Below are 22,884 nucleotides of genomic sequence, written 5' to 3' on the forward strand. Positions count from 1 at the left end.
AACTCTTCAAACAGTAATTTTTTCATCTACAAACCACAATCTGTCACAGGCACAAAAAACTCTCAATTGTACCACAGGCTGAAAAAGGTTTGCCATAAGTGTCTTCCCTGGCACGAGGATACAGACATTCACTTGTCAGTGGATGCAATTAATGGCCTCAGCAGCACTTCAGGTTCTGCACGAACAGAACAGAAGTATGAGAAAAATCATCCTTTAAAGTAATGGGACAGATCTAAAGAAGAACTTTTAAGTTGCCTCATGTCCTGACCACCACTAAACAGTTCTTTTAATCAACCCTTCTGCGCATACTCAGGTCTGCGGAAGCCCCAGGTCAGGTAAGGCCTCCCAGAATTTCTTAGCTAGCACTTTTTAAGAGCTTGCATTTTATTTCTTCCAGGTTGGTCAGGTTGCTGTCAACCCTGGATTCTCTCAGTTTACATATTAGGGACTTTATTCCAGCTAGACAGATCATCTCCTCAGATATCTGTGGGTTTGTATCTGTTTTCTATTACAAAGTGTCTATGTAACTTCAGAGTAAATGCCTTAAAAGAAGAAAGCAAATCCATACTCTGCAGAAATTACTAGAAATATGTCTCTGTGAAATACAGAAAGGCTCACATGCAGGTAAACTAACAAACACTTAAAAAATATGTGTAATTCAGCTATACAATTACCAAGATGATTCTGTTTCCCTTTTTCTAACGCCTACCTATGAAATTATTTTAGCATGCCTTTCCGATATTAGAGATGCCCTCATCCTAAGCCGTTTATCTTCACATCCTCAGAGACAACTTCAAACTGAGAAGGAAAGAACAGACCTTCGAAAAAGGGAATATGTTGGAAAGGCTAAATTAAAGCTTAGTTGGAATCTGTATTTAAGTATCTGTCTAGGTGAACACCAAAACAAACCTATTTACCTTTCACATATTTTCATAAGAGCTCTTTTCTTATTCTATCTAATTACAAAATATGTATGTTTAAGGAGTGACTTTTTTCCCCTGTGGCTCTGCAGTGAAGTCATTATGCTCACATTGTGACTTAGTAATCCTTCTCCTTGGAAAAGATCAGTATAATAACAATAATATGATTACACTCGAGGGTCAAAGAGACTGATTTTTGAGAGGCAAAGCTATTCTCCATGGGAACTGATGGATTTTAGATGGATAAAGGACTCCACAATCAAAATATCTCTGCCCTAATTAGGGAGCAGCATATATTGCTCTTTACACTTCCAGATGCAGACCATGACCAACATGTATGATGAAACTAACTTCTTCTCTAGATCTTTTATTACACTTCTTACACACGGCCTCTGCAGGTTATTCAGCTACTCTTTCAGAAAAGCTGCCACTATCAGTGGCACTATCAAGATTTGCTCAGAAATGAGGGACTACAGCAATCGTATTTTTTACCTTATATTAAGTTTTGCAAAGTTATTTACTGTGTTTCCTGTCATGAAAGTTTATCCTTGTCACCAGTGAGAGATGAAATTAGTTCAGTTGGTTAGAACACGGTGCTGATAACACTCAGGGTTGTGGGTTTGATCCCTGTATGGGCCATTCACTTAAAGAATTGGACTTGGTGATCCTTGTGGGTTCCTTCCAACTCAGAATATTCTGTGAAATCTGTGAATTTTCAAGGACCTTTTGACGTTAGTTTCCCTTCTTGGAAGTATCAATATCTTGAAGAGTTTTTGTATGAAAACTTTCTCCATACAAAAAAGAAAAAAAAAAGGGGTCCTGAACAAAAGCAATCCTGGGAATGCAATTTTAAGCTGAAAGCCATTTCACGTGAAATAGGTAGTATGACTTTACGAGTGGAAATTCTGGAATACAGCCTCTATATAAAGCAGCAAGCTTTTCCATGGTCTACTCCATGACTGCTAAAGGGAGCAGTTACCCCAAAGCCAGTAGTGGTAGGTAAAACGTAGATTTTTATCATCTTCTTTCACTGCTTTGTTTCTGCCTTCCAAAGTGCTTTTCTTTCTATTACAAAACAGGATGGCATAAAAACTGACTTAGAATTTACATCTAGAACAATAATCTCGAGGCCATTCCTTTACAAATTCCTTACAATTCAACACATCTTCAGTAATAAAGAACATAGAGGATTAGTGGAAGCTGGACAATTTTCTGTACAAAAACAATCTCTAAAAAAAAAAAGACAAATCAACAAAAACATTTACCCAAATTAGAAACACCCACTTTCAGATGTATCTATTTTATTATTATCTAATTATTTAGCTACGATAATTTCACATTATCTTTTTATGGAAGGATTTGTGTTCACTCAGCCACAGGCCAATACCTTTCCCCAATAAGCCTTCTAAAGCCAGCTGTACTGCATGGTTTCAAACAGACTAAATTTAGCCAGTTCTGTTCATCAGAGGAATGCTGTGTGTCAGCTACATCAAAGCCCAAGGGCAGCCTGATAAACACTGAATACAGGTCACGTAGCTCTGTAGCTAACAAACTCTAAGAGAGCTTGTACTCGGGGGCATTCAAAGCAGTTTTGTCATCAACAATCTAGTATCCCTTGAGCCCCCATGTCGTTTCAGTTGCCAGGCAACGCTGGTGTTAATGTCTTAGAGGAGAAAAACTTACCAGGCATCTGGCCGTTCATCTGGTTCTGCATGTGTGGTGCAGGAGGGCCCCCACCTACCATACCATCTGAAGACATGTTGTGCGAGCGCGGAGGTGGGGGAGGGCCGCTCTGACTCATCCCTCCCGGACCCATAGGCATATTCTGTGTGGGTGGCTGAAAGGAGACAGTTTAGTCAAACACGAGAAGCAGTTAGTCTGACAAATATATTATATGTACATATGGTACAGCAGTTGCCTATATTGTTCAGCGGGCTACGAAAGAAAGCACTGAAATGCATTTCTTGCTCTTTCCGATATGTTTTAACTCCTCCCAACATTACTTTTGGCAAAACATTTAACATTTCAATCAATTTTACATGAAGTATTACACACAAACAACACCACAGCACCTTCGAGCATCGCTTTAAAATAAAAAAAACACAAATCAATGCCTCATTAAAAAATTACATCTGAACAGTTCAAGACTGCTGGAGTCACTCCCTCACACACACACAAAAGCTTTCCTTCAACAGAGAAATAAGTCTTCACTGTAATTCTCTCACATCAACAATTTGTTGCTGTTAACAGACCTTGCACAGGGACAAAACAGGTACAACATGAGATGAAAGCCTCTGAATGCTCATAGACTGGCAAAAAATTTGCACCTGGGTGTGGTAAAACACTAGCGATCTCTTCCCCGCTCTCCCCCAAAGCGCTGAAGGCCTAGTTCATAATTCCGTGCCAAACACCCCCTACAGACTGGAAGCACATTAGTGCTGGCCTCCAAAGGTCCAGAGACAGCTGCCTAGAAAGGATGTTTTTGGCAAATTTCCTAATGAAATTGTGAGGAAAATAACTGAATAACCTTGAGAGTTCAAAGAGGGAGAGCAAAAAAAAACAATAAATACAAGGAGGAATTTACTGGTAGGTTCTATTCACAGCAATGTAAGGAGACACAGAAACTGCTAGTAGCCAGCTTCATTTTCCTACTAAAAACAATTGTGAGACTCTACAATCCTCCTCACATACCTTAGCCAAACACTTTCAGGGGAATAAAAGTCATCTCTGTGAGAGCGAACACCTGGCTCTCTGGCTTTTGAGGATTCTCTCTATAGGCCATAACTATTCATGAAAAACTCTTCCCATGACACAACCACATGTGCATTTTTCAGTGTTTCTCTTCTTGAGAAAGAACCAAGGATGTGAACCCTAAGTTCCTGTCTAGCCCAGTGCCCTCTTATGCCTATACGTACTCATCAGGAGGTTCATAAAGACAAGAAACAATACAGTGGTAAAAAGTAAGGCTTTCCCAATGAGTGTGAGGCAGGACCCCTTCTTACTTGGAGACAGTAACATCAGGGTAACACAGATACACACGTATTTGCTTGCCGGGGAGGGGAGTGAACAGTACGGATTTATTGTCTTAATGTTTCTTCACATACCTCAAGTGGGTATCATTGTCCCTGTAATACTTTTAAGAATTCCTCAAGAACACAGTAAAAGCTGTTTTTCGGAAGGAAGAAGGAAGGAGATGAAGAAAAATGCAAGCAAGCAGGCAAATTCTCTTACTAAATTCCTTTCATTCATCCACAATGAAGAGAATGACATTTTATAAGCAAGTTCTTTCCTCATCCTATAGCAGAAGTGGCAGAAGGTAGAGAAGGTAAGAGTGAAAGGCAGCTCTACTCTCTGAACTGCTTCATTTGGTTGTTTTTCCTCCACTAGTGAGCAACCAAAGCAAGGCTGCTTCACCTCAGTTCAATCTTCCTTCACTTTCAAAACTCACTATGGTGGTAATTTGCATGTAACAGAAGTTATCTAAAACTGATATACAGAGAAACAAACAAAAAAAGAAAACAAACAGACTATTTTTAGTTTTTATTTAGAAAGTACTTTTAGGAATACCAGCAAAACCAACACACTTGGTACCTCCACATGAGCAGCGAGAGCTCAGAGCCTAACAGCAGTCCCATGTCAGCAAACTGAGAGCAAAGTCAGAATCCACTCAAGCTGAAATGTTTTCAGAATTAAAATTAACTTCTTAGATTCCAAGCATAAAACATTAGCAAATCCAATGTTCATATAACATGCTGATAATGAAAAATACTATAAAGTACTAAAAAAAGACTAGACCCTATCTAGGTTTTAGCTATCCTGCAGGTGATACTGCACAAACATAGGCATGCCCTTACGCACAAAGCGAGGGAAAAAAAAACTCCAAAGGTTACGTGAGAAAAACTACATTTCAACCCTAAAATTTAAGTCTGGAAGTTTTCAAAGCAACTCTCCTTTAACACAAACACTGCAGTTATAAAAAAAAACAGTATAAGAATGCAAACATACAAGGACAGGGGAAAAAAAGTATTAAGGACTTTAAAAATCCCATTAGATACAAAAACCTGCAAGAGACTTCACGAACCACAGGGAATTAAGAGAACTGAGGAAGCAATTAAAAACACTCAAAAAAGTACTACCAGACAATAACTCAGCAAAAGGAGCTCCTGGATATAGAAACAGCCCAAAGACCTGTGTGAAGACACTTCAAATTCTTGACAATAATGCAAGAAAAAGGACCAAACTGCTAAAAAAATCTAATCTTCCATTACAATAAATTACCCTATAAGATGACTAGAAGGTAGATGAACCCTGTATCTCTATTTATAAAAAAGTAGTGGGACCAATTCTAGGAATTATGTGAGGCTTGCTCCCTGGGCTACAGATAAAATTATGAAAATAATTAGAGTATCATAAAATACCAATGGTAAAAAGTTAGCAAAGTGTCAATACAGTAAAGTCAAATCTTTCTAATCTATTAGAATTTTTTAAAAATATAAATATAAATTAAACCACCTAGATGCATATTTAACAAAATCTTCTTAACACAAGTTTTTCGACAAAGCCTTTTGGAAAAATATGTTGTTCAGGAGTACACACTTGCACTGATCAAAAACTGCCCAAAGAAGTTGAAAGAATAAAGGAACATATAGAGGTCTCCTGAAAATATTTCTCAGTAAATATTAACATCTGAAGATACTGCACCATTACTGAACAGAAGGTGCCAAGTAAAATTCAACAAGGATAAATATAGGGCAAATACACTGAACTGTGAACTATTCTTTCTTCAGAAAGAGGAAACTTCTATTGCCATTAACCTAGAGAAAAAACAAATGACCACAACCCAGACAGTTTGCTGGGGAAAAAAAAAATCAAATAAACTCCCAAAAAAACAAACAGAACACTCCAAAACTCATAAAAACTATTCATAATACCCACGGTCACTTTCTGATTATCGTCAGTACTTGATATATCAAAAGTGAGTTGATATATCAAAAGTGACATACAATGTGAAAGAAAAAAAGGTCAAGGTATTTGTGATCATGATACACGTTCAGTTTGGGGAAAGCAATCACCAAAAGATACCGTAAAAACAGAAGGATTCTGAAGACAGCCAACAGTGATTAAAAATTTTGAATGTTATCACCTGAAACAAGTTAAAAAGGGCAGGGTTTTTTTTATGTAAAAGGAACTTAAGAGGATATGACAGAAATACAATTTAATGTATGATACATACAAAAAGTAGATCCTTCAGTTTATGGTTTAACAACAAAAAAAACCTCAGGAGAAGAGTCAGTAAATGGAGGAACAACATTAAACATACAGGGCACCACATAAATCATATAAACCTGAGGAATTCATCAACACAAGACACTAGAACAAAGTTTAAATAAGGTTCAGAGATAATTACACCTACATACGCAATAGAAACAGTTATACAGAATATTATATAGGATATTTTAAAAGTGTATTACAAGCCTTCATGTCAGATCATAAACCAATCACTACCTGATAGTAATTAAAATGAAATGTCTCCTGCAGATATAATTATTCCCCAGTGAAAATCCTCCAGAGTATTTTTCTACTGGACGCAGACAGAAGAAAGCAAGAAAAAACTGTTTTAAAATGGCAACTTCCCTATTTCTATTGGAGTTGATCCAGGCTTTTACAGATGATAAACTTCTTTAAATCAGATTTAATTAAAATACCCCAGAACAATAATCAAACAAAAACCCCAACCACACAGCCTGGGTTATTTAACCTTTTTTGTTCTTTACAGAAGGAAATTGTCTATTCCCAGTAATAAGCTCTACACAGGGTGAAGATCCTCTAAAACACAAAAGGATCACAGAGTACTCAAAAAAACCCAACCCACCCATTGTGAAAGGAAAGCTACCCAACATGAACCCTACCCATTAAGTCTAGTTATGAAAGGTGAAATGACATACAAATGTAGTAAGGTTAACAGATCCAAAGGAAAGGCTACTTCCCTCCTGCTGGATGCATGACACAAAGGAATGAAAATTAAAATTGCTGATGATTTTATTCCAATTATGAAGTAGAAAATGTTGAATATTTTGCTACCAGTAAAAAGTAAATTAAAGAATTAGAAGATGTTAGACATAGCTTCACTTTGCTAAGCACTAATTTTTGGCTCATTTCCCCAAACACACAGATTATATTTATAGCTGCTATGAGCATTTAAAATTTATCAGAGCATGAAAAACAATAATTATAAGCTATTTAGTCCAATTCTGCAAATCTGAACTGGAAAAAGAGTGAAACTGACCCAATAGCTGCAACCAAAAAAAGAGGTAAGAAAAACAAGAGACAAGAAAAAAGAGACAAGATTTTAACTGACAACTTTCAGCAAACAAAATCCTAGTAAATCCAAAAGTTATTTGAAAGCATGCACTGAAAACAATAGCCACACTGCATTTTTTTAGAGCTTTTCCTTTAAATAATAAATTAGATCAAATGAAAGACAGTAACAATAAAATCTGCCACGGTAGAATTGTACACCTGGAATTTTCAAAGATTTGTTTATGGAACTTCTATTGCTATAAAAACTGAGGTGGAATACCAACTCAGTCATCAATAAAATGCAAAAACCAGGAACTACTATTACACACATTAAAAAACAATATAGCTAATCAATACAACTGGTAATAGATATTTAAACTACACTATCAAAAATACAATTTTCCTGAAATTCTCTCAGAATAACAATTAAAAGCTACATGGAATACAAACATAAAAGCCTTCTGATCTTTCCAAGAGAAGCCTTAAATGAGGATTTAATCAATCATTTTTGTTTTCAATTCTCAAATACCATTTTCTGCAAAGTAAAATGCCCCGTCCCAGGAGGTACTCTGCCCTGCACATGTCGCATTGCTAATATAACAGGACCTGTCCTGGCCTCAGAGAGCAGTACTCTGTTGATAGGTGGTGATGGCACCTGCAGAGTACTTACTGAGGTGTCAGATTGAGAAGTAAGACCATAAAGGATACATTTTTGAGAACTGAAAGAGCAGGATTTATTTAATCGGGTTATGACTCTTCTTTTACAAGGTACAGGGTATTCTAGAACTGAATGTCTTAAAAGAAAAAAATAAAGAACATGTATCAATTCTCAGCAAGTGTAATATTTAGGGATAGAAAGGATTTCTACAGGAAAAGCATTATCAATCATATCTAAATAGTAAAGTCAAATACAAATGTAATTTGTGCTCTCACTGTTGGAGTAAGAGTTGTGATACTAGGAGTAAGGAAATCTAAATTTAGAATGACGCCCAGTTTATACATCTTGATTTACACATCAGTATCTTCAAAAATCAGAGACTTTCTGACTTTAGATTTCAACAAAATTTTAAAATAGTGCATAATGTAATACTCAAAACACTCTGTTTGAAGAGGAAATTGGAATTTTTAATTGTTTCAAATTGCATATATCACTGTATAAAAATATTTCACCATATCAGTATTCTTAAACAACATTTTAACAAACAGAAAATTTAACTCTAAAATACCTGATAACCTCATTGCAATAGTTATTCTGATACTTTAAAAATAATCACAAATGATTCATAACTCTTGATATAACTAGAAATTATTTAAATCAAAAATTAAACAATCCGGTATGAATTCAGAAGGGTTTATTACAAGTGACTATGAATAAATTAACTGTGGATATTAGCTTGGGGCACACTGAGTTATTGAAACTAGAGAACTTCAGAGGTGCTCTGTAATTCCCAAGTAATATGCAGTTCATATCTGCCCCCAAAAGCAGGATTTTGTGTTCCACAGCCTCTTGTCTCTTTCGCTTTTAAGATGGATTATTATCTGGTCTAATATTTACAGGTTTTGCTTGCATTTAGTAACCTAAGATAAAAAAATCCAACTCTCTTCTAGCTGAAAGGCCCTATGTAAACTCAATTAAAGCAGAAAGAATCCTGCAGAACCCTTAAAGCATGGCACTGGGGAAACAGCAAACCCATAGAGGCTGAAGGACTGGCACCTATGTTACCAGACTGCCTGGTACAGCTCTCAGCAAATTGCCTACGGTTCAAACAGGTATTTATTGTGCAGATACTGTACCACGGAGAGGCAAATCACATCTTCAAGTATGAAAGAACTACGCCTTAGAGCATAGTCCTATTTCAAACTGCTAGCTGTTTTTACTGATTTCTAAATCAGCCACAGAAGTTAGGAGGCAACAGAAGTAGTTTTTTGTGTACAGTGCACTAGCTCCCCATGTGGACACACCTCATTAGCAATACATGCAAACTAGCTTACAGAATTTAAACAACCCTCTGATTTAAAGTGGTAGCTAGTAGTCTCTGAATTCACCTAACATCCCAACCATTGAAATTCCCATATTCTGATTTTATTTATTTCTTTTTTTTAAGTGGAGTTGCTGTCTTAAGAAGCTCCTTCCAGCAGCTCTCTTATTTCCAACAGCACTCATTCAGTTGTGCCACCACAGCCACTTACACTCCCAAAGTTAGTCTGCAGTAATCCAGAATGAAAATATTGCCCTTTCCACCTAATTAATTTGGACTCCAGATTTTTCATCATACAACAACTTTAAAACATCACACAGCAGAACTGCAGCTGATGAGAGTACAGCTCCAGTGATGTTAACATAACCATCACCATCAAAATGAAATCTTGTTAAACAGCCACCAAACTTCTTTCCAACATTTAAAAGCCTCTCTGGACTAAAACGAACAACCTGGAAAAGGAATTTTTATTATGAGACCATGGCATACATGGATCAACTGAGGATCCACAACCTGAAAATTCTTTTATAAACAAACATACACAATTCGCTTTTGCTAAAACAGGGTGGCATTACAAGCCCTAGAAGATGTGTATCAACACAAGGACTGTTACTCTTAGAGATTCAACAAAAAAGACTAGGGAAGAAACAGTCCATAAAACTTAAATCATAGTAAATTTGGTTGTTTTGCTTTTAAGGCTTCTAAAAAGCTCGTACTACTGACAATTCTCCAGGACTTCCTTCCCATTAGTAGGTTTTCAGTTTGATGGTATAAGCAATGGATGTGTTTCCTTTCATGCTCTACCCAAAATAAATAAAAATCTGTGTCCCTATTTGCAAAACTAGTTCTCTTTTGATTAATATCTCATAACCACATTTTTACACACAATGAGCATGCAGACAATCAGCATGTCCACTGAGAGGTCAGAAGTCAAATAGCATGCAAAGCCTCAAAGAAAGCAAATGGATACAGAGAATCACAAGCTGGCCTTAAAGTAAAGCCAATTAATTGATACAGACACACTGGACCTCTCTGCAAGCACTGAAACTGCTGGACTGTAATGCATTGCTTTTATGACTGGTTACTGCAGTCATACCTAAGACCTAGGCTATGGACAGCAACAAGGAATTAAAACTCGTCTCTAACAGACCTGGAATACTGTACAAGTTCAAGAAAAGTCTTATTTACCGTTTTGTTCACACTGCTGAGTCTCCAAGATCACTAACACAGTGGTGATGCTGACTTTTAAGAGTATTGTGGTAATACAACATGAATCGTAATGTCTCACATTTCCCATTCATTGCTGACAAAGCCTAACTAACTGGGGGCTGGAGACTATTTTCAAAAGATGCTTACCCCGTGTGCTTCTTGTTCACAAAACACAGGACATCTTTTTTGTTATGCAAAACCAACACAGCAAATAAAAACATAAGAACTTGAAGAGTTGGAGGAATGAATAATTTAAGAAATTAAGGTTTTCATGGAGGATGCAAGCACAAATAAATTAGCTTTTATCAATTACAGATTTGCACTGGCTTGAGTTTCTAATAACAGGACAGGAATATGGAGCTTAATTTCTTTTACCCATCAAATCATAGTGGCTCTACTTGTCCCTTGTTTGAAGGGCAGCAGAGTGTAGCATTAGAGCGCAGTCACATAATATGGTAGGTTATGAATGCTACATATGGTAGGTTATGAACATCTTTTCTCTCTTTCTCAAGAAATCTACTACCAAATGTATCTCTTTTAGAAAGTCTTAAGAAATTATTATGACTTTTTAAAAACTATTTAACAAACACTTAATCAGAGTAACTATTCTTCAAAATCCAAACTCCAGTTCTGACTAATAGCTCCCTTGCCTCTTGACAGGAAACATCTGACCTTCCTTTTGCTCTGTTCTCTATTAAGTCAGTTTACAAATAGTTGAACTTCAATTGGGCACGGACTTGTGTGCTGAAAAGCTAATGCAGAATTATGCACCATACCACTCTGTGAATCTGCTTTAAAACTAATTTAATCAATACACTAACATTAAATATACACTGAATTAATCTAGAGGTTTAAAGATTGATGCCAGCTGTGATGAGCAGGAAAGCATACACCACAAACAGACTTTCTGCTATACTACCTATCTTGGTTTCCCGTGGGATAGAGTTGATTTTCTTCCTAATAGCTGGTACAGTGCTGTGTTTTGGACTCAGCAGGAGACTAACCTTGATAACACACTGATGTTTTAGTTGTTGCTAACCAGTGCTTACTCTTAAGTCAAGGACTTTTCAGTTTCCCATGCCCTGTCAGCGAGCAGGTGTGCAAGAAGCCAGGAGGGAGCACAGCCAGGACAGCAGACCCAAACTGACCAAAGGGATATTTCCACAACATAGAATATCATACTCAGGCTGGGCACTGGTTTCAGCAAAAGCTGACTCAGTTTAATTACAGTTATATTATTCTGTGGTGATCAGTGACAGGACCCAAGCAAATGGCCTGAAGTTGTGTCAGGGGAGGTTTAGGTTGGATATTAGAAGAAGGTTCTTTACCCAGAGGGTGGTTGGGCACTGGAACAGGCTCCCCAGGGAAGTGGTCACAGCACCAAGCCCGACAGAGTTCAAGAGGTGTTTGAATGATACTCTCAGGCACATGGTGTGACTCTTGGGGATGGTCCTGTGCAGGGCTAAGGGTTGGACTCGATGATCCTTGTGGATCCCTTCCAACTCAGCATGTTCTGTGATTATTATAGTATTTTATTTAAACTATTAAACTGTTCTTATCTCAACCCATAGGTCTTAGCTTTTCTTCTGATTCTCCTGCCCATCCCACTAGGAAAGGGAAGGCGTGTGGGGTGAGTGAGCAGCTGCATGGTAGTTAGTTGACAGCTGAGGTTAAACCATAGCACTACCACAGACATCAGTCTTTCCCAGGCATTTAGTACATAACTGGACAAGAATCTCATAAATTTAAGATTCCTCTCACCATCAGTAACAAGTACTTTATTTCAAAATTTTATTTTAAGTTATTAAAACTGAGCCATATTTTTATTTTCTGGATCCCATCTTGCTTTTTTCAAGAAAAATAGTTATCAAGGTAATTCAATTAACATATATTTTAGACAACTTTTATGTTCAAATAAAGGCTATGAAAGAAGTAGAGTGCACTGTTCAGTTCCTAAAACTCCAATTTTTTTCTAGAAACATCACAAGTTCATTAAACCCAAAGACTAAACACTACTCTTTTGAAAAATAATGTGTTTAAGATCATAAGAAACTTTCCACTGTTTGAGTGAAACCATGCTTATGTCAAAGATTCCTATTTAGCCTACAGAACTCCACAACTCAGGAAAAAAAAGACAATCACTACCCACATACAAAACAAATAAAAAAAATCTCCCAATAAGGAAGTTGAAGGCAAGTTTTCATCAAGTGCTAGTAATTATGTTTAGTGGTTCTATCTCTTGCAGCAGTTGTTTTGGAAATAAACAGCATTTCAGTGCCTGCTGATGTTGGGTGTTTAAAAAAAGCAACAACCATTTTATGTAGAAGTATTTTGTAACTAAACAGACTCCACTCTAATCTGTGTGACAAGTTTGGAAACAACAGACAATAAGGGATTTCACAAGTCCTACAAAAAGCTTTAGTTTTGAAATAAATATCTCAAGCAAAAAATCACTTTTTTATTAGTTTATTATAATCTTTCCAGTATTGTGAAATTTAGAAAAATAATTTAATGTGATGTCCAGATTTTATTCTACAACTTGGACACAACAAGTTTTCTTGGAAACTTTAGCTTGCTACTGGAAGAAACTGGCACTTTCAACATAAAAGAAAACTGGTATGTTACACAAGTGAGTAGTCGTCATTTATTTTCATCACCTTCTTGAAATACACACTGAAATCTCATGCTGAAATCTCATTCTGAGAGAAGGCAAGATATATTATGCAATAAAAACACTGAAAAAAATAAATTTCTGTGTTTTAAAAAAAAGCCCAAACAAATAATCAAACCAAATCAAATAATTCCTGCAGACCTCAATATCTGCCCATTATAAAACGGAAAGTTCCCCTTTACATATCAAATAAAGTGATGGTCACAGGTTGTTTCCTTATAAATATTTGGCAAAATTAAGACATGAGGGAGAGAAAATGTCCAAGTAGAAAAGCTGGGGATTTTTTATTCAATAGTTTACAATGCCTTTTTAAGGCCACTAAAACGTTGCCAAGAAAACAAAAAAAAATGTAAGTCAGGGAGGACAAGATGCCTGTTCTGCAGTTTGAGATTGAATGTGTTTAGGAACACACGCACACAATACTTCACTGCCGCTTTAATTGCACCTTTGCTCTCTATAGTTCAAGGACACCAATACTTTGTTACAACCTCCCTCAAAAGCAGCACTAATGAAATATCACAAGATTTCAACAGTGTTGTTTTCCTCATGGTACAAGCCCTTTTTGGTAAGCTGGCTTATCTGATAAGGTGGTGGTAAAGAGACTTTTAACTGCTATCCAAGAAAGAAATACCTGCCACAGCTCTAAGAGAGGAAACGGAAAGTTGTACCAACTTCACAGGTGAACTTATTCAGTGCTCTTATCCACACAGGAAGACATTTCAAAACAGCCCTGCCCTTAAAAATGTTGCTGTTCACACAGCTGAGGAAAGACTGGCTGACTCCAGAATAACCTCACGCTCTTTTCATCTTTTAATGTGAAAGAAGGTCTCTCATCCCAAAAGTCATAATTTAATACTCTAGCATGCATACAAAGACAACAGGAGCTTTGTTATGACACTGGAGTTTCAAAGTTTTTCTAGTTCCCTTCACCCCAGACCCTGCAGTGCTTCCTTCACCTGTTTCATCACCTTTTCCTCACTTCCAGGTCCCCCTTACAGAAACATTTCTCTGCACAACACTGTTGGCTCACTACACTTCTTGTTCTCTACAGGCAATACCAGAGTTTCAGAGAGGATGTCAGACATTTCATTAGAATAGTGCATTCTAAAAGACAAGGACAGAGGCACAGCAGCTGAGTATGAACCATTTTCCCAGCAATGCTTTATGCATTAAGTCTAAGGAATATTGTTAGAGAATACAATGAAGTTATCATCAGGTTAGAATCATTTTAGCTTGTATTAAAAACTTCAGTGAACCTGGTCATTCATTCCTTTTCTTCAGTGTGAATCCTATCTTAATAGCAGCATTCTCTTTTCTTTACTCACTTTACTACACAACTATTAGTTTCTACAAAATACCTTAAGTTGAGAAATTTCTTTAGAGTTTATTTAGCTGATTAAAACAGCAACAAGATAAAATTTAAGCAAAAAAGAAAATACAGTTTTTACTAGGGGAACAATCTTCCAGAGATGACTAGATGAGATAGAACCCACCTTCAGAAGCTATCCAGACTCAATCCCTCCTAAGTTACATGGAAAGTTACTGCATTAGGATTATCATAATTGATGTATTTAGTATCAAAAACAGCAGAAGTCTATACACACAGTATCTTTCTTCATATTTAGCTGTTGCCACCCACAACCCTTGAATTTAGTAAACTGCTCAACAGCTGATAGAGAAGCATAGTGAAGAGAAACTTAATACTTCTAAGTCAACTTGAGCCTCATCAGTTCTTAAATGGAAAACCAATAGAGGAAAAGAGTCTGAAGTAGTTTATCCTGCATTGTAGAAAGCAGTAGCTCACATGTTCCCAAATTCTTCTAACTAAAATTTACTGGGAAGACAGAAAGAACTTAAAGAATATTCTTCTATAAACCCCAACAAAAATCATCTTATCTGATTATGCTACCACATTTCAGGGAAATCTTCCAAGATCTTACTTGGTAGGTCAGACGTCTACATTCAGATAACACTCAAGATTGAAATTTCATTTTGTATTTTAGTTTGTAAGAAAAACAAAGAAGCTACTTTTTTTATTCCCTTCCTCAGCTGTCCAAAGGGGACTCCCTCTCCCTCCAACAAACACTATGCTATTTTTCTCAGTAGTGTGGAATATTCCTTCCATTCAGGATCAGAAATGCACTTCAGTCTAGATCTGCAAAAGCCTTTCCCAGCCCTATCTTCATTTTCTTTTAAGAAGAGAATGTCATCACATTCAACTTTAACAGCAGGGCTGCTCGCCAGGGATTAGGATAAGGTCAAATTCATTTCCAGTTGTCATCAGAACCAGGATATGAATTAAGCCTCAAAAAACATATTAGTTGAGGAACACACACAGCCCTCTTAAAGGTTTCTCTCCCTCCCCCTCAGCTACAAGCATGGATTTATAAAAAGAGAAGCCTCTACAGGCACAACAGGTTGGACATAATGAAGCACTGTTTCTATAGTCCTCTAGGTACCAACTTGAAAGGATGCTTTGCTAGTAGCAATGATTGGAGAACACTTCTCCAGAGACCAAAGAAAAAGTAATTCAATTTCAGTTGGTGAAAACTAGTATCTAGGAATGGCTGTTTTACAGACATTCTTTTTAGCTTCATATTACAGAAATGAATCAAGACTATATTAATTCAAGAAAAGTCTTATTACCAAAAAACAAAGAACTTCCTTGTGTTACTCACAATGAACTCCCCAAGCTTTCCGATTAACACAGAAAGCAAACAGATAGCAAGCTATTTTAATGTTTGCTGTTTCTTTCCTTACTGCTCCATAAACAATGGAACATGGGAAAAATTTCATAGATCTTATAAAACACAGAGTTCAGGAAGACAGACTCAGAAAAATTCAGATTAAAAAGACAGCAAGTAATATCCAAGAAATGTAAAGCAATGCAGTGTCTTAAGTGAAGCCTGTGAGCCCTTATTTTTTTCATGTTATCACTACCCACTTTAAAAAAAGATTGCTTTCCAAAACAGGAGAGAGGCAAAGAATTTGAAACTCAACTACAGTATAGAAAAGCAGACAAAAATTTACCCAGCCTCATTCCACCGAGGCAAGAGAATGGATGACATTCCAGTAAAAAATAAAAATATAATAATAATATTTAAAAAAAAAAAAAACCTCATTCCCCTACCTTTTCCTAATGTAAGAGGAAAAAAGAGTACTGCTGTAGTTGTTGACTAAGAGCCATATCACTACAGTTCTCAGCTAAGGGGGGGGAAAAAATCTATCCATGAAGGAGGCCAGATAATCTGTGCACTGCACACCTGATTCACAGTAACAGTCTCCAGTTAGACAGGTCAGGTTTTAAGCAAGACCTGAGTAGCGAGATTACTCCAAATACAGCACGAAGACACACTGCATCATGTATTCAATATACAGTAAATCAGAGGCAAAGTGTTTGGTCATTACCTCAAACACTTGTTTGGTTGTTTTGTTTTGTTTTTTTCCTCCAGGAATCTATTCCCTACTTTTGCACTATTTTGTACTTACTGCTGGTAGTAGAGACTGCATGTTCTGGTTGGAGTCAGCTATAGTGGCTAGGTAAACCAAGTTTGTATGCAGCATCTGCTGGTATCTATCAAAATAAACAAAGCAAAACAGATCTTAATTCACAAATACAGTAACAACAGAATTTACTTTAACTCTACACATGTCAAAAAGCTACCTGTGTAAATCAAGATTCAAGAGACTTACAAGAACACCATTATTAGGAATCTTAAGCTTTTTCCCCTCACACTTAACTATTGTCCAATCTTTCCCAATGTCTCCACCAAATCTGTGCCTGTATATTCTCTACTTCGGTCTTGCTGTAAAAAATCTAAAGCTGGCTGACACTTTTCTCACCTATTTCACTTCCTGCCCTAAACTAAATCACCAGAAGACGTAGAGCTCTCTCATGTGTTTGTGCCTGTTCAGTGTAATTTTCATCACAAACACTAGAGAATAAGAGGTCTTTCTATTATGTCCCAATATACAAGATATCATAGATTTATGTGAATCATGACCAAGCCCAGTGCACACATTTCATTAGGACCTTAAGCTTTGGAAGTTTGCTACGGAATGGTTTTCCTGCTACAGAACCACAGTCCTGTGTCCCAACATCTACTCCAGTCACAAAAATAACCTTAAAATCAGGAACAGAGCACAAGTACATAAATACAGGTTTTCAAACAGCTTAATAAACTAACTGTGCTAGAACAAAAGTATTCCCTTAAATAAAAAATACCTACTATTTATGATTCCCCTCCTACTCCCACACTACTGATTCTCTTGGCAAGGGACTTGAGCTATACTATGATGCTCTGTCTGTCCCATGACTCCATATTTGATTACATGGGTGCTGTGATCATCTTGTGCCAGAAAAGGGTAATGAGAAAATAACATTCCTCAACAATTGACTCCTTCTACAGTTCTCACTAGACAGCAAGTCCACGTGGGATATTTTGGCAGGCCATTTAAGACAAGCCTATTTGTTCTTGGGCAAGTGAAAAGCAGGTAGTTTTCAAACATGCCATCATGAAGAAGAAAGGTCCATTTTCCTACATGATTTTGAAATGTTTGAGAAGAAGGCTACCTCCTTCCCAAAGTGTAATTATGATACAGAGGGAAAAGATCTCTGTTATACAGTCCCAATTTTTATGAGCGTTGTCATCATGACATCAACTTGCAGTAGGCAACTTGAAACATTTCAGTGACAAAAGTGATACTCATACAGCAAATAAAAAAACCCACATAAATTTTATCTGTAGCACAACTTATTTGTTCTTCAGAGGACAGTTCTCCTACAAGGTGAGCTAAACAAATCTATAATGCTGATCTAGATGGAAATTCACCCAGTCCACAGAAGATATGGATTAAGGTCTTACTGAGAGCATTCAGAAGTCTTTCCTTTGTTCTGATAGTCCATTATACACTGAATAAGATGGTTATTTTCATCCAACATCTGAAACAATAAAGAAGAAGTTTGGAGTAAGTTTCACATTCTTTGCTGAAAGACTGGAAATAAGTTTTGAGTCTTGCTCCTCTTCTCAGAGTTTTTAAAAACAACAACAAAAAAAAGTAGTAATCCAGAAAGCTCTACTTCACCAATAATTTATAAAACACTCTTTTGCTCCCATTTTTCCCCTCCGATTAGTATTACTGGTTTCAGTTTAAGGGTTTCATAGCACTACCACAGCTACATTTGTGAAGCATTCTGTTCAAATACTTGCCTGTTCCGCATCATGTTCTTAGAAAATTTAGAAGTTTTCTGCATTCCTTCATTTGATTGCTAAGAAGAAACTTGCTTAAAAGTTTACACCCCAAGTTTCCCTTCTCCTTCTAAAGCCTGCAACTGTTTATAAATTTAATAACAAAAGGCACTGAAATTGTTATTGATGAGAAGTGAGCTGACCAGTCAGATTTGTTTCAAGGAAATGTGCTGGAAAGCTAGGCCGCGTTTACATGAAGAATCTCTAACTAAACTGCATTTTATAGATATTTGGTTTAATGGTGTTGTGCTTGAGGAATGGTATTCCCCAATTTATTGTTCCCACTGAAACACTCCAAACCACCTGCCCCTTGCTCACTTCCCCCTCTGCCCCGCTGGTGGCTGGAGAGGAGAACTGGAGGCACAAAAGGTAAAGATCACAGGTTGAGATAAGAACAATTTGCTGGAAACAGCAATGAAATAAGAAAACAAACAGTAACAGAAACAACATTAACAACACAGTGTACAAGAGTGGTGAACAATTCACATGTGAGTGCTCAGCACCCAGGACCCTGAAAATACCTCACCCCACCAGGCTATTCCATCTGGAAGGGACTCCTTCCCACATCCCTGATGTAAGGTGGTACAGAATAGCCTCCAGGTCCCAGTTATGCCCCTCCTGGCCACTGGAAAAATTAACTGTGCTCTGGCCAGAATCAGGACATACAGGCACAATAGTTCTGTTATACTTCAGAAGTGTCCACAAAAATGAACACATATGAATTAGATTTTTCTGACAAAAAAAAAAAAAGTAGCTCTAAAAATCATGGGAAATGGTCAATCTCACAGCTTTCTTCAGAAAGTTCACAAAGTCACACAAACAGGAAAAAAAACCAGCCTGGTTTCCTGGAGCTGCACATCCCCACATTCTTATCTTTTTAACCCCCATCCCACATTCTGATCAGACAAGACTCAGCAGAACCAAGGATAATCTGAGGTACAAGCCAAGTTACCCAAGTCAACTGAACAAAACAGAAAATTTACTGCCAAATGGGAAATTTTGCATCAATTTATTCCTTTGCTTTCTTTTACTGGAAAGCTAGTTTAGATCCCTTTACCCAGCTGCTGAATTTCACAGAACTAATAGAATCTTAACCACTTCTAATACTCTCTCCTTCCAAACGTGGTTGAAACTAGCCATGACCAGGCTCATGCTTTTACAAGGAAAGCACAACATCATTACATGATCTTCACTTCCTTAGGAATCCAACCTACAAAAATTCTACAGAGAGAACGACTAATCCACCTCTACTATGAAAAGTGTATAGAGTCAGAAACCTTATGCAGTCCACTCAGGCCTTCTATCCACATAAGAATGACCCAGCCAGCCAAGTTTTCTTAAATGCTAACCAGGAATCCACCAGAACTGACTGGAATGATCCCAGCACAAGTATTTTGCCTGAAACTGCTGGATCTGGAAACACATTTAAGCACTAAACACAGACATGACTGCAGTATTTTCAGTCGCTGTGTGAGCCTCAGAAACTAGGCAAAGCTGAAGCTGCACTCCCCAAAGAGGATCACAGACCCACTGCTACACAGACACGACACACATACTAACTTCAACTTTTATAAGAAACACAGTGGCCACTTTCATCAGAAAAAAAAAATAAGGAAGAAAGGAGATAATACCTTTGATACTGAAGTCTAATAGAGCACTCGCAAAGGAAGCCTTGAATCAAGGCTCTCCTCAGAATGTCTCACACAGGAGAGGCTCAGCAGACAGGCAACCTTGAGACTGACAGTTTGATGGCTGTATCCTTCACTGCAGCCATGTAAGCTGGACCTCTTGGGGAAGAAGGGTTGGGAGGGGGGGGAAAATGCTAGGGCCAAGAGGAAAGGCAACAAGAAGTATAACTGTATCCTAGATGGGGCTGCAGACAACTATTTTATACAAGTTTAATTGAACCTTTGCTGATAGAAAATTGAAATAGTTATAAACACCTACCATCAAAAGAGAATTTAGTTATCAGGTGGATGAAGGTACCTCCAGGGCTTCTGACACCTTATGTACATTAGAAAGATTCTTCAGCTTTAACTACACTAGGATTTTGCCAGCACACCACCATCAGATTAGTGGCTGGACTACAGCATAAGAAAAACTTGTCTACGTTTCCTGTAAGCACCTCGGCGACCCGAAGTCTCTACAGACTACCTCTGAGCAGCTTTCCACCTAGTGGGTATATATTTTTCATCTACAATTCTCAAGCACCAACTTCTCCTGGAGGACTCCATTATAATTCTGGGGTCTCCTTTGAGGTCCATATGCCTGAAACACCTACTTTTTTGACGCTCCAATTCTTTATTAAATCAGAGGTTAGCTGCATTTACCCAAAAGGCTCCTGCTACGTAAGGAGCTTGTAGCAATCTGAGATGTGTTTGATTCACTAATATCTACACCAACAACAGTGCGAGCCTTCAGCATAGCTTCCAAATACCACCCACTTACTAGGGAACTTGAACATACTCCTTTATTTCTGCTGATAGAAAACACTGTGGATTCTCACAAATCCTTTATGTGCTTTTCTTTGAGCTCTTTAACGAGTTAACTTGCTCACTCCCACAAAAGCTGAAATGGAGCCGTCCGGAGCCGCTGTCATTGGCTCCGGCAGCGATGTTCTTCTTTAATCACACCTCAGGTTCTGGGGGAGGGAGCATTAACTTGGCCGACCAAGTTTGGGAGCTGGATCCGCCGCTTACCCCGCAGGGCCCGAAGTCAGGCAAAGACTCTGAACAGCCCGTCTGCGGTCCCACCGTCAGGCCCCCCTCGCAGAAAGGGACTAATTCGACTCCTCCGCGTCCAGGCCGAGTTCTTTCGGGTTAATTCAGGCCCGCGGGGTCGATCGGGGCAGCCGAGGTGGAGGAAGCAGGGCGGGGTGGGGGGGGCTCAGGGACATCGCCCGCCCCTGCCCGGCGCCTCCCACGGTCCGGGGATCCAACAAGTGCCCCGCTGGGCCCGACCCCGGGCACAGCGAGCCCGGCCCGGCCCCCTCCCTTTACCGCTCCGGGCGCCGCCGCCCCCGTTCCCCGCGCGGCAGGAAGCGACCGCTGCAGCCCCCAGGGCGGCCCGGGCCGGGCTGGGCCCGCTTCCCCTCGCCCTCCTCACCTTCTGGATGGCGGCCGGCGTGATCTCGCCCTTGCCCCGCTGCCTCGGGGCCGCGAACGCCACCGACATGTCTGGCGGGTGCCGGGAGACTCCGCGCCCGCCCCCGCTCCCGCCTGCCCGCGCGCGCGCCCCGCGAATCCAACAGCGGCGCCGATCCGGGAAGAACGCGGCGCGCGGGGGGGCGGGGGCGCGCGCCTGGCGGGACGGCCCATCCCCGTCCCGCCGGGGGAAGGCGTTAAGGAGGACCGGCGGCTCCTTCCCGCTTTTCCCGCCGGCGAGGGACAGCTCCGACGAGACCGCGGCTGCCCCGCACGGCCCGGCCAAAACAACGAGACCGAGAGCCGGCGCTGCGCCGTTTCGAACGTGACCCCCCCACCCCTTGTCACACACCCTCTTGTCTACCCCCTTTCCCTCGGCCGCGTTGGTACGATCCTGCCCGACGCGCCTCAGAGCCGGACGGGCAGGGAAGTGGTACGGCCGGCGGAGGGGGGGGTGCGAGCGCCGTGGTGCGCACGTTACAGGGGACGCGCTCGGGCTGTGCCGGGCGGCTCTCTCTCCTTCCCCCCTCCGCTCAGCGCCGCCGTTGGTTGCAGCCGGGCAGCCCGCGCGGGCGGCCGGGCGGGGAGGGGCGGGGGGCGCGGCAGGGGAGCGGGGGCGGGGGCGGCGTTCTGTGCTCGCCTGGCCCGGCCCGTCCGTGAGGGGACCGGCGGCCACGGAGCGCCAGAGGTGCTGCCGCTGCGACGCTCCTGCCACGTGCGATGCAAGAGGGTGGTGCCAAACTCTTTTCATTGGTGCCCAGGGACAGGATGAGGAGCAATGGCCCTGAAATAAAACACAAGAAGTTCCATCTCAACATGAGGAAGAACTTCTTTACGCTGAGGCCGGCAGCGCACTGGAACAGGCTGCCCAGGGAGGCCGTGGAGTCTCCCGCTCTGGAGACGTTCCAAACCCACCCGGACGCGTTCCTGTGTCACCTGCCGTCGGTGACCCTGCCTTGGCAGGGGGTTGGGCTGGATGATCTCCAGCTCGCTGACCTGGGGCTGCTTTTCCCCGCCGAGCTGAGCGGCCGCGGGGAGTGGGAGCGAAACGAAGCAAGGAAAAGCAGCTCCTGCTGCAATTTTGAATGTAAATGGCCGACGCTGGCAGTGCTGAAACCAGCCTTGGTTTGTTTCAGTGCAGCCACTGGAGGGAATCTCGGTTTTGCCAAAGAGCCTCATGAGCAAGTTTGCAAAGCCTAAGACAATTGTTTAGAAGAGTGAGGAGTTTCATAGGGTAGAGGGTACAGGGATGTTGAAAGACCCCCAACTAAAGCATTTTAAACCTGCTTTTTCCTGATCACATGCCCTGCTTAGCCATACTCTAGGCTGTGGGTAGAATTCCTTGCCTTTTGCAGACTGATCCCTGCTCTTGTGGCTGGCAGAGGTGTGTGCTGCTGTGGCTGACAGGACACT

At 40.0% G+C, this 22,884-nt stretch overlaps 1 protein-coding gene across 6 annotated transcripts in view; it reads right to left on the bottom strand.

Annotated features, from left to right (window-relative positions):
• The window catches only part of SS18 (SS18, nBAF chromatin remodeling complex subunit), a 46,033-nt gene extending 24,191 nt beyond the window's left edge, over positions 1-21,842 (bottom strand). For 2 of the 6 annotated variants that reach the window (XM_027638699.1, XM_027638695.1), the window contains exons 1-4: positions 21,434-21,592; positions 17,945-18,021; positions 16,569-16,653; positions 2,604-2,757 (exon numbers count right to left, since the gene is read on the bottom strand). In XM_027638699.1, coding sequence (XP_027494500.1) covers positions 2,604-2,757; positions 16,569-16,653; positions 17,945-18,021; positions 21,434-21,502 — 385 coding nt within the window. In that variant the 5' untranslated portion in view covers positions 21,503-21,592. Of the gene's footprint in view, positions 1-2,603; positions 2,758-9,410; positions 9,507-9,572; positions 9,629-16,568; positions 16,654-17,944; positions 18,022-21,433; positions 21,593-21,823 lie in introns of those variants that run through there. The other 4 variants (XM_027638696.1, XM_027638697.1, XM_027638700.1 and 1 more) reach the window with 4 other exon arrangements.
• Between the last annotated feature and the right edge of the window lie 1,042 nt (positions 21,843-22,884).

The sequence above is a fragment of the Corapipo altera genome, unplaced genomic scaffold (genome assembly GCF_003945725.1).
Source record: "Corapipo altera isolate COAL_440 unplaced genomic scaffold, ASM394572v1 49, whole genome shotgun sequence".
In the NCBI taxonomy this organism is placed as follows: domain Eukaryota; kingdom Metazoa; phylum Chordata; class Aves; order Passeriformes; family Pipridae; genus Corapipo; species Corapipo altera.